This window comes from Hoplias malabaricus, chromosome 1, assembly GCF_029633855.1.
Source record: "Hoplias malabaricus isolate fHopMal1 chromosome 1, fHopMal1.hap1, whole genome shotgun sequence".
Taxonomy (NCBI): Eukaryota; Metazoa; Chordata; class Actinopteri; order Characiformes; family Erythrinidae; genus Hoplias; species Hoplias malabaricus.
This window is the reverse complement of record NC_089800.1, coordinates 41,912,475-41,924,064: the sequence shown is the minus strand read 5'-3', so window position 1 is coordinate 41,924,064 and position 11,590 is coordinate 41,912,475. Positions and strand designations below refer to the sequence as shown.

The 11,590-nt window shown below is 37.7% G+C and overlaps 2 protein-coding genes across 2 annotated transcripts; one reads left to right on the top strand and one right to left on the bottom strand.

Annotated features, from left to right (window-relative positions):
- Window positions 1-2,812: 2,812 nt before the first annotated feature.
- Window positions 2,813-4,973, top strand: zgc:162608 (uncharacterized protein LOC100037332 homolog). The gene is made up of 3 exons (XM_066642605.1): window positions 2,813-2,951; window positions 3,066-3,171; window positions 3,785-4,973. The coding sequence occupies exons 1-3, from the start codon at window positions 2,900-2,902 to the stop codon at window positions 4,569-4,571; spliced, it is 945 nt and encodes a 314-aa protein (XP_066498702.1). The 5' UTR covers window positions 2,813-2,899; the 3' UTR covers window positions 4,572-4,973.
- Window positions 4,974-5,647: 674 nt separating this feature from the next.
- On the bottom strand, window positions 5,648-10,392 carry LOC136690443 (zona pellucida-like domain-containing protein 1). Its single transcript, XM_066662571.1, has 10 exons — window positions 10,299-10,392; window positions 9,988-10,214; window positions 9,417-9,607; window positions 8,598-8,670; window positions 8,407-8,504; window positions 7,919-8,002; window positions 7,630-7,801; window positions 7,457-7,541; window positions 6,147-6,173; window positions 5,648-5,805 (listed from the first exon to the last, which is right to left on the bottom strand). Exons 1-10 carry the CDS (start codon window positions 10,390-10,392, stop codon window positions 5,648-5,650), a joined length of 1,209 nt encoding a protein of 402 aa, XP_066518668.1.
- Window positions 10,393-11,590: the final 1,198 nt, after the last annotated feature.

Genomic DNA, 11,590 nt, shown 5'->3' with positions numbered 1-11,590 from the left:
ACATTTGGCCACATGTTTCTTTTCACAATGTTTTAATTTGTTTTAAGAGAACTAAAGCGTCCATAAGCCAGTTCTAATGAATTAACTCAGCAACCTTAAGGCACACCCATTTCTATGCATTCGTGATGTGCATCTACAGAAGCCCCTACAATGAAGCACCTACAGAAGAGCAGAAGCTGTTCCTGCATTAATGGAGGTACCTATTAATCCCCTTAATTTCAGGAGAAATGAGCTTGACTTTACAAACCTTTGGACACAGGGCAAATAAAGGAGCTAAAAGATGTTAGCACTAATGCAGAGGCCTTAGACAAACTCCTATTGACACACTTTTGTTCTTTACCTTTATTTGAAGTTAAACCTGTCCAAAGTAATCATTGACAGAGAAACTTATATGCCAGTGAGGCCTAGGAAGTGAAGCTGGGGGAAAGAGCAGTGATCAAAGCCTGAGAGAAAACAGTGATGAATGCTGCAGGATATTTATTTGTAACAAGGCTAGAAAGGTCCCATTGCAAAATTATGCAAGGGGATCATAAAACACTTATCAGCACGAGAATGAACCCCTGCAACCCTGCCCTGTGTAGTAAATCCAGAGAGGGAGAGGAATACACCGGTGTTTGTTTTGGGCCTGAATAAGGGTATTAAATATTAACTTGTTTATGTCATTCAGAACAGTGTTTCACAGAGGTGTTCAGTTTTGCAAGTGATGAATAATTGACGGATGTTTGATACATACAACAAAGGGTCAGCTGACATGGTGCTAGCTTTATCAGGTTCCAAAATAACATTATGTAGCTGACATATTCTATTTCTTTTGGGTCGGAAACTTTCTGATACAAATGAATGAAAATGCTGTTTCTATTGACTGAGAGATTGTCTGATATCCATTAATCAATTTTGTTTTTTTTAAATGTTTGCGTTATGTAAATATTACTAAAGTTCTAGTGTGTGTTGTGCTGGTATGAGTGGATCAGGCACATCAGTGCTGTTGGAGATTTTTAAATGCCTCTGTGTCACTGCTGGATTGGTATATTAAAATATCAGGAAATGTGTTTTAAAATCATATCATATCATAGGTATTGGAATATTTTCTGGTTATATATACCATGATAGGAAATATTACCATGATAGGATGCTCATCCCACCTATTGTCATTAGCCCTTATCTCATACACACTTTTAAGCTTTTAAAATTGTCAAATGTTGGCTACTATATAAAGTTACAATTTCATTTGACCATGAAAATGTGAAGATCATCAGAACCAACAGCTTAATCTAAAGGATATTATTCATAAGAACAGCATTCACCACCTACCATAAGATGGGCCAAAACAAGAGCACTAAGCATTAATAAGACAGTAGTGGTCCCAAATAATGTATAATTTATATACACAATATACAATGTACGCAAAAGAGAGCAGTGAAAAATGTGTATGGAGTGTGTATGTAAAGGCCCAGTATTACTGTCTTTTATGTTCTTTTGTGAAGCAGTTGTTTTATTGTGAAGTAGTTTTCAGCTTTATTTACAAAAGTGCTATACAAATTGCTTACTTACACTGACAAAAAATCTACCTTCAGTAGCTGTACTGCAGTCTGAGCAGAATTCTCAAGCCAATCGTTCAAACTTTTTTTTTCTTATACTTTATTTTATATTTTATGAAGCTATCTAAATTGGTTGGTTTAATGTAGCGGAAAATACCACTTTTTTTTTCTGAAAAACATGGTTTTGGTTCCTAGCCTGAACAGTCACACCACACTTAACAGAAAGAGTCCTTGTGCAAGACTCCCAACACTGCATTGTTTCACATTTGTGATTTGTTTAGAATCATACGATGACTTTTCGGAAAGCTGCTCTGTTTGAAGCCACTGTTTGAAAGTGCGGGGGCTTCAAGGACAAACAGGACAGACTTCAAAACACTCATCACTTTCAAATTATTTGCACATGAGAAATAATCAATGGACAAAGCACAACAAATACCACAATCAGTCCCTGGAATTTTCACTTCTCACAAATCTCAGGGAATGTAGGTCTAAAAACTGGCTAAAGCATTGATAAAGCAAACATGTTAATAATTATTTTGAAAATCTATTATAAACATGAACTGCAAACATATCTCCAAATCCATGTTACCCCATTACTCCAGTTTTTCTCCTGAGCCAGATCTGCAGAGAGTGCCACTGTTAGCTTTGTTTATAAATAGTTTGGTCCCAGCAGACGTAGGCAAAAAATCAAATAGCCGCTATTCAGCGGAGCACAAACAAACAGCACCTTTGTTCTCTGCACTGGAGATAGGGCAGCTAGAAGTGGATTATAGAGAGATTTCTCTGGGAGTTTTTGTGTCAGGGCAAACTTCTTTACACAAACAAGTGGGACACAATTTGTTTAAAGGAAATGGGCCTTTTAAAAAAAAACTTGTATATAGTTGTGAAATTAACTAGTTTGATTAAGAAGTGTGACTACTGTAGTCATTAACATTTACAAGTCACTTCAGTTGGGGAAAGAACAAAGCTAACAGCTCACACAAAACACCTCCGGTAGTAAAACATCAAACCTGGTTATGACCTCATCTGACTCCTAGGTGCGTCAGCAGCGGCCTTGATGTGACATCACTAGGATTACTCTGAAGTAGACCGGTGGAGGATGCATCAGCTTTTGATGTGGCCAATCTGAAGGGGGCAGATGGCGGCTCCTGCACTGATCTCTTATCTTTGTGACCCTCCACGTGTTGCTTGTTGATATGGGCGGTCTCTGAAGACCTTTGATAAGGGATTGCTTTAAAAGTAGAGGGTGTTGAGGTCCCTCTCACAGACCCTGATCTCCACATTTCCCCTTGATTGTTAGGACATATGAAAAGAGTCCCAGTTTTAACTCTGCTCCACATTATCCCTTCAATAAAGAAAACATGCTGCTGCTCCAGTTTGTGATCTTGGCTTTATCTCTCGCAAACTTAACAGGTTTGTAGCCCATATTAATAGTCACTTTTAATGGTACTATTGTACCATTTTTATGATATATAAGTGTGTGTGTATATAAATAACTTGCTCCCTGAAATTCTGTCTACTCTGTAGCATTTCCAATTCAGCAAGACACGGCCAGTCAAGAAGCATCATGGAGTGTCCAGGAGGAAACAGCAAACCTGGCTATTGATAAAGCAGACATTACCAAGGAATTCAAGTAAGTTAAAATAATTTAACAGAGCAATCTCTCCACTAGAGCTACAAATAATGTTACCTGAATGGTTTATATTAAATGGAGGAGAAAGGGGCCATGCATTTCATTCTTTACACACTTCAAAGAAAGGATTTAAACATGGAACATCTACAAACTTAGGTCTTTAAAAGATCATTCACTGCAGGCTTTCTGTGGCATTATTTAGAAGTCATGTTTATGGCAATCTTTGTTTTTGATGAAAAAGGCCATTAAACACTAAACACGATGTAACTAGACACAAAGATGTGCAATATTCTGACATTTTTCACATAAACAAGTTATTTTTATTTGTTTGTTTACATTTTATTGTGTTTTTTCCATTTCAAAGTTCCATTCAGAAGCTTGATAGATAAGTCATGTAAAATGTCAACAAATAAATCTGATCACTGCAACTGACAATGGATTTATGGAGTTCCTGCTCCTTTGAAAGTTTGCAAACTGTAATAGCATCAGTTATACATGTTTGAATTAATTTACTGATGATGTGTAAAGGCCTTACCAAACAATTCATGATTACTGAATAATTAGCTTAAATGATATATGGTAAAATAAATAAATTAATGTTTGTGCTTTGCAGCGGAATGTGGAAGAGCCACGTGGTGAGCAGTGACCTGTACTCAGAGAATAGTCAGAACCCCATGGCGGTGGAGCTGAGACAGAAGCTGAGCCAGGAGTCTGAGCGCCTGAGGGCCCGTCTGAGGCAGGAGCTGCTGGAGCTCCGGTTGAGGCTCTCTCCTTACCCCTCCCACCCCCAGCTCACTCCTGCCAACATTCGTGAGATCCTGGCCCCCTTCACCAAACAACTTCAAGGGGCTTTAGACTCCAACACTCAGGAGCTCTGCGGTCAGCTCAGTCAGAGCCTCCAGGGCCTGCCGGCTGACAGACTATCACCATACCGAGAGGCACTGGACAAGATTGGTCAAGCTCTGAATGACAGCCATTGGAAGAGGACTGCTGCCTTTGAGGAATTCAAAACAAAGGCCTTCGAGGCTGTGGAGGAGGATCACGACAGCAGCAAAAAGGAGCTGTGGGAGGAGGTGACTGCACGGCTTGGTCAGGAAATTGTTTCCTTCAGCCTGGAGGTTCAAGGCAGAGTGGCAACACTAAAAGTCTCACTGGCTAGTCTCCTGACCTCAGCACAGCCACCGAGAGATGAGGCAACTTCCAAGGTGCTCCAATTCTGCCAGAGCTCCTCCAGTCAGAATCAGAAGCTCATTGCTGATTTAGATTCACAAATAACCAAGCTGGAGGAACAGCAGAGCCAAGGGGATCCATCCAGTCACATCAATATTGAATCCATACAAGAGGATTTCTCCACCAGACTGAACGCATTACTCCAGGACATTGTGCACACTCTCAACTAGAGAGCTACCTCTCGACTGACGTCATATTGACCACTGTAGTGTAAATAGAAGTCAAAATGTACAGTACAGAACTTATTATATTTTGTAGGTGACTTTTATAACAGTATCTTTTCATACAGTGAAGAAAACCAGTCTGTATATAGTAACACCAACCTTTAGATTTACACATGCATGTATATTAAGGTTTTTTGTTTGAATGTGTTTACTTTCACATACAGATATTCATAATGTGTTCTATTTTTAAACATGTGTATATACAGTAATTATAATTATTATGTGTATATATCATTAATTGATTGTGTGGTTCATTAATCAAATCTTGCTTGAAATTCTTATATAACCTGAGTGATTAAACAACACCTGTCATGTACAAATTATACCTGACATTATTGTTTAATACACCACTTTCAATAGCCCATACCCAATAACTAAAGAGGGCTTAGCAGATCAATAAGTAACCTATTAGAATTTTAATATGTTAATAAAATGGAATTCATAAATTGCAATTTCAGTATCTGAAAACAATCAGTAAAATGTAAAATTATTACAGTAAAATTACACCCCTTATCCCTCTATAGATCCTTTATTCTTCTTCCCATAGCTGTTCCTACTAGCATTTACAAATGTGTTCTCTACTAAATATCACACGACATCTCCAATGTACATGCACTACCATTCAAAAGCTGTAAGATTAATATTTTATATACAGTGAATAACTTAAACCACAAACAATATTAACTCTGCAACACAAGATATCATTCAAATGGTTCATTCAATATGTCTAGGTATTTTATGTATATATTCTATTCAGTCAGTATGGTTTATTGGGTCCCACATGAGCTTGTAATGATTTTACGATGGGAGGGAGAGTGAAAAGAACTAAAAAAAGTTCACAGTAAAGAGTAAAATACAGCTAAACTCAGTTTTATGACATTAAAAACATTGTTTCTCATCTTTTGAATGGTAGGAAAAGTACCTCTGGAGGACTATGCATAGTGTTCCATACATGCACAATACAGTGTAGTGTCTGCTGGATCACAATAGGCCGCAGAGCAGATGGCGAGCTGCTGGGTCTTTTATTTTAAGTGAGGCAGTCCGCTAATCCAGTGAACTTTCTTCAGTACAAACCACCCAGCCACAACCAGTAGCACTGCAGCAGCGGTGGCAAATACAGCCCCCACCACTGCCCCAGTCATCTTATCCTGACCTTTCTCAGACTGAGCAGCACCCCCAACTGCAATAAAGATCAAACACTCCATAAGAACCAGAGTGGTTCCTATCACCTCTCTGAACATTTTATTAAGATAGTTCCTAATTCCAAATTAAAAAACACTATGCAACTTTTCTTAATTTTCTTGCTTTGCATTTGCTAGGTTAGGAGAGATAGAGTAGGAACCCCTCTTTGAGGGATATCAAAAAATGAAGCTTTTTGTGTCAGTAGAAGAACTAAGAAGCTGTATCATTCACTTTAACTTTAAACCACATGTTAAAATCTTATTTAATACATTCATTCCTAAAAGAAATATTTAATGATATAAAGATATAATCAAATTACAAAGACAAAGGATTTCTTACCATTGGCAGAAACACTCGGGTCAGGACCTGATTAAACCAATATAACAAACATTACTAACAGATCCAACAACCTTTAAAAGAATATATATTATATATATAAATATATATTATATATATATAATATATATATAAGACGTATAAATTTTCCGGTATGTACTTTTGCTGTCAGACGTTCGGGACACTACAAATTCAGAGCCATAACACCCTTCAGTTTCCTCATCCACTCACATACATATAAACATAATAAAACTTTGTGCTAGCTAACCATAGCTAATAAAAAAATACATATACCATGTTTTGAATTTGCAGCACTGGACTTGTTTTTTTAGTTCTCATGTTCAAAAGCTAAAATGTTCATGTCAGCTAACTAAGTCACCCCATATTACTCTTTATCTGGTAATGCAAAGATAGGTAATTGTAATATTATTGAACTTAGTGTAGAGAGAATGATTCAACTTCTTGTTAAACTATCACCTACATAGGAATCAGACAATGCAATATGACCTCTCATAACTTCTTCTGCTAGAATTCATAGCCTATTTCAAATACTTTAAATATGGGGAAATTCATTTTTCACTTTTGTATCAAATGCTCTGGTTTATGCTGGTTTAAGGTTACAGAGAAATCTGGCAGATGGAATGAAATCCTGAAGACGACTTGACTTTTTACTTTTGCCAACTCTGTGTTTCCAAAATCTTGTTACCAGGGCAAGAGTGGATTACTGATACTTGCAATCCTCCCACCCAAACCTTCAGCTAATTTTCACCAGAGGGAGGCCAAAAACGGACTTTGGAAAATGGGTGGAAAGGTCCTAGTGGGGAACTGTGACCTTCTAATGTATATACCAAACATTTACAGACACCACTTTTGTTTAGTGAATTCAGCTACTTTAGAGTGGACACAGGTGAAATCAGCTCCACTATGTACACATGCATTAAACTGTGTACACATAGCTTTTATAAAATCCATAGAAGTGTGCTGGGAATAGAATGGGTCTCCCAGAAACACCTGCACATGAGCTTACTATCAAAATGTCCAATGCGAAGCCTGGGCTTAAGGGGTTAAAATCCTGTTAAACCATTGGGCTGTGAGACAGTTAACCTACATTTTTTGGAGTAATAGAGCACCATCCAATACCTTTGGCATGGGTTGGTATGAGGTCAATACCTGTCCTCACTACTGATTATGTGGCTACATTCCATAAAACATTCCCTTCTGATATCAGAAGAAATGCTTACAGGAAAATTGTTGACAAACCTTTGGCTCTGTAGTGGGCTAGAAATAACTGAAAAGTCAAAATGTCGACTTACGTTGGGCAGCCGTATATATTGGGCCTACTGACACAGTGGCCTCATTTCCAGGTTCTGCAGCTCTCTTTCTTTTGCTATTGCAATTCTGCATATACAAACCAAACATAAGTTGCATGTTACATTTGTTTGAGTTAATAAGAAAATATAATGATTTTCTGTAAGTATTTGCTTACATTCATAAATGACTTGCACTGGTCAGGTTCACAAAGCTTCAGTATGCAGTGGATATAAATAGTGGACCTGTCTTGATCACGATGCTCCACAAACCGGAATGCTTCAAAAGAGAACCTAGAAGTTTTGGAGTTTCCATTTTGCACTACAGTTGTGTGAGAGTCAACTTTACATCTGTGGGAGAACATGTGGGAGAACATTTAGCAATGAAATAAGGTTTGAGCTGTGAAACAGTCACTGAGTCATTCTTTTAAAAAGCAGTTAATATATATTTTAAACTGGATTCCTCACATAGTGAAGAAATCATGTTGCTCAGTGCTGGATGAATTGTAGAGTGTTGGAGTCGCAAAGCAATGATCCAAGAGGATATAAAAGCTGCAAAAATTGCATACAAATACATAGTTAATAGACATGCCACTTAATTGGAAAAGTGATCAAATAATTAAAAAGTATATAAAAATATAACATTAAAGAAAATCAAACAATATTTATATACGTTATCATTTAATAGTTTAATGGTCTCTTTTAAGTGAACCTCACAAGACATGAAGAAACGAATTATACTATGGTTTCAGAATGAAATAAAGCAGGTCCCACACATTGGGCAGCCATGATTAAAATAGGTTTGGTGCAGAATCTCAGATACATTCAGGCCACCAGGTATCCGTATAATGGGTGTTTTATAATTTGAAGAAGAATCATTGAAGAAAATGGCTGATTGCTCCTGGATAATAATTCCAAAATATATTGCATGCCCAACTATTGAAAAACGCACTTACTTCCCACTGAGATTGACTGCTTTGATTTCAACAAAGACATTTGTGCGCAGTTGTAATCCACTAGGTGGCACCACCAATGGATACGAAAAGTTTGAATCCTGAAAATAAAATATATTAATGCATCAGTAGGGACATAATTGAGACAAGAATTATTTAAAACAAGGATAAATGAAGAAGCAAAGTGTGCTCACATTGTACACACTCATGCTCAGAGTGTCAACAAAGCTTCCGTTTTTGTCATTGGCGGCTACAGACACAGACGATCTGGGAATGAAATACATAAGTGTATAAGTGTATAAGCAAATGCCATATGTAGTCATTCTATTTGTCACTCTATTCCTTGTCTAATTTATTTTTCATTTCAATGAATAGTATATTCTGTAGATATTATGTACATTTCAGCCTCTTTTTGTGAATGCTGCTAATCACAAATGTCAGCACTGAGTAGTCAGGTTTAATGTGAATAACTTATCAGGCTAACCGGCAGCAGTGAAACCCCCACCAAAAACTAATCTCTATTGATCAGAGTTATCTCCAAGAGTTATTTCCAAGACAAAAATAATACATGACAAAAATATAATACTTTAAAAGAGACTTAGATATAACTTCTTCACCATCATTAAGTATGCACCAGCTCTATAAATCTACAATATTTATTTTCCTTTTTTTTTCAGTTTCTGCCAAGCAAAATTGAAAGGATTGGATTCTTAAATTGATTTTCACTGGAAGGTGTCTTTAAGAAACTGATCTGAGCCTTTTCCCATAGTTTGGCCCTCTTTGCTGCAGTAACAGCCTGTTGAGTACTGATGTCTAATGATGGGTTGAGGATTTAAAGGCCATTCTAACACATCCAAATAGTATTAGAATGTACTCTACCATGAACTTTCACCAGTGTTCCATTCTATTTGTAGTAAGATCTCTGTGTGTTTAAAACGAGATTCTACCTATTTGTTTTAAGTATGTAAGAGAAAGAGTCAATGGAATGATGCGTCAATGAATTTGAAACTTACGCCACTATCTTGGTGTTGTTGAGGAGATATTCCAGTGGATAACGGCAGGAGAAGTGGTAGTAGAGGTCTGTGGAGTAGCTGATGAATCCCGTTAAGGAGCTGGGTGTGTCAATGTAGCCAGTGATGATGACTGACTGGATGGTGGAGAACTGACTGAAGGGTCCAGAGGAGCTGGGGGCCTCATTTACAATCTGAGCAACAAAGTCAAAACATGTCATTTGTTGCTGTTGTTTAAGTTACAGTGCAGATAAATTTCAGGCTTCATGTCATAAGCATAGTCAGAATTCAATTATTGAACAGTCAGGTTACAGGTGTTGGGGGGGGCACTAAAAAGCAAAATTCGGAGGGAACTTTTTGTGGGCAGACTGACAATTATTAGCTAGCGACCACTACTACATGGTAGCTACCAAAAAATGGCCACCATTTTGTGCCTTATTGCAGAGTAGGTTTAAGAGCTACAACATTACCAACTCTGCCATTGTCACACTGGCGTCTGACAACTGTTGATACGTTAAGGATCACTGTAGTGGCCACTTCCATCATCATACACTTTAACTAGTAGGTGTCCCACCTGCAGAGACTGCCGGCATGGGTTGGCGTAGCTGTCATTGATAGGCATTTGAAAGCGGATGACCGGGGGGTTCACACTGGTGTCTATGCTGCCCTTACACAGCGTGTTGTTGTGCTCACTGTTCAGAGCCAGGCCAGAGGGGTCAAATCCAGCCCACTGTGCAGTGCACAGATTCACATTCAGGGTGATGACACTGATCCCGCAGACCACTGTCAGGTCATTGTTGCCTGGGGTATAGAGGGAAAAAATTACCAGGTGGTAACAATAATTGAATGGTTCAGAAAATTAGTACTTGTGGAGTTGTAACTCACTTGGGACCCTGTTGTAGAGGGAGGAGCAGTTATAGACACAGAGAGATGGCTGTAAAGCCACAAACAGCACTGAGACACACAGCCACCAAAGCATGTCTCTTTGAAGATTCACTGTTAAAAACATGGGCATTACACTTAAAATGATTACAGAACAAACTGCAGAAATTATTACATATATGTAATATATGAATGGGATTGGAGCCCATCTCAAGCCTAAGTAATTCCGGGTGGGATCTGGACTAACCGCACCCCTGAGCTGGATAAGCAGTTACAGTCAATGAATGGATGGGTGAATAATATATAAATGATTCACAATAGATGATGAATGTGCACAAATCCTCAATGAAATTGTCCAGCCTCTGATCTAAAGCCTTTTCAGATGAGTAGAAGCTGTTACTGCTGCTTTTAGGAAGATTCCTTTACAACTCTATTAATGCTGGATGCACAAGTCCACAAAGATTTGGGTATATATTGTAAAAACAATATTGAAGCATATTGTTCAGGTCTTAATTTTTAAGACCATATTCATGCAAAGGTTTAATTTACTTCCAAAAATCGCAGTTCTAAACCACGTCTTTCATTGTGTGTATACGTGTAATATTGGGTAGTATTTGAACACTAAACAATATTAATATCCATATTAGAGCCATTATAATCCATAATGAAATGTTGTGTTTTATTATTCTAAAATGTACTTTTGAATCAATTTTTATATAAGCTTTTAGATCTAAGCTCAAAATCCAAGGCATTTCAGAAACTGTAGCTTACCTTGTTCTGTCACTTGAAGTGCGCAGCATATGATGGACAGTATGTGATGCTCCTTATATAGCAGTAGAAATATGATGAGTGTGAATAGATGTGTGTGTGTGTGTGTGTGTGTGTGTGTGTGTGTGTGTGTGTGTGTGTGTGTGTGTACAACACAATTGATAGGAAGGAGGTGTGAGATAAGGTTTGTGACTTCTGTAAAGATGAACACAGAGCAACTAAATAACTGACAAGTAAATGACTTGAAGACTGTGCTAGTAAGTTCTGGCACAGAATATAGTATGCATATTTACAGTGTTATTTTTGCTATTTGTCAGCACAGCACATTTGGACTGAATCAGCCCTAACCCTAACCATGTTAAAAGCCAGAATATTAGCTTTGGCCTCTTTCTACTCTGCCTATATTGCCTATAATTTCCAAAATAAAAAATAATTTTTCTTTAACTGGAAACATTTAGGCTCTGTGTTGTGACTGAGTTGAGCTGCTAGTGAGCAATAAGGGATTAAATGAATGGGTTAGATCTCTC

What these genes read in the sequence shown, in the direction of transcription:
- zgc:162608 (XM_066642605.1), top strand. Translation starts at nt 2,900, where the DNA reads ATGCTGCTGCTCCAGTTTGTGATCTTGGCTTTATCTCTCGCAAACTTA. An exon ending in ATCTCTCGCAAACTTAACAG is followed by an intron (nt 2,952 to 3,065) that starts GTTTGTAGCCCA and finishes TCTACTCTGTAG; the next exon opens with CATTTCCAATTCAGCAAGAC. An exon ending in GACATTACCAAGGAATTCAA is followed by an intron (nt 3,172 to 3,784) that starts GTAAGTTAAAAT and finishes TGTGCTTTGCAG; the next exon opens with CGGAATGTGGAAGAGCCACG.
- LOC136690443 (XM_066662571.1), bottom strand. Translation starts at nt 10,392, where the DNA reads ATGCTTTGGTGGCTGTGTGTCTCAGTGCTGTTTGTGGCTTTACAGCCA. An exon ending in AGTGCAAGTCATTTATGAAT is followed by an intron (nt 7,542 to 7,629) that starts GTAAGCAAATAC and finishes TTGTATATGCAG; the next exon opens with AATTGCAATAGCAAAAGAAA. An exon ending in CCCGAGTGTTTCTGCCAATG is followed by an intron (nt 5,806 to 6,146) that starts GTAAGAAATCCT and finishes TCTTTATTGCAG; the next exon opens with TTGGGGGTGCTGCTCAGTCT.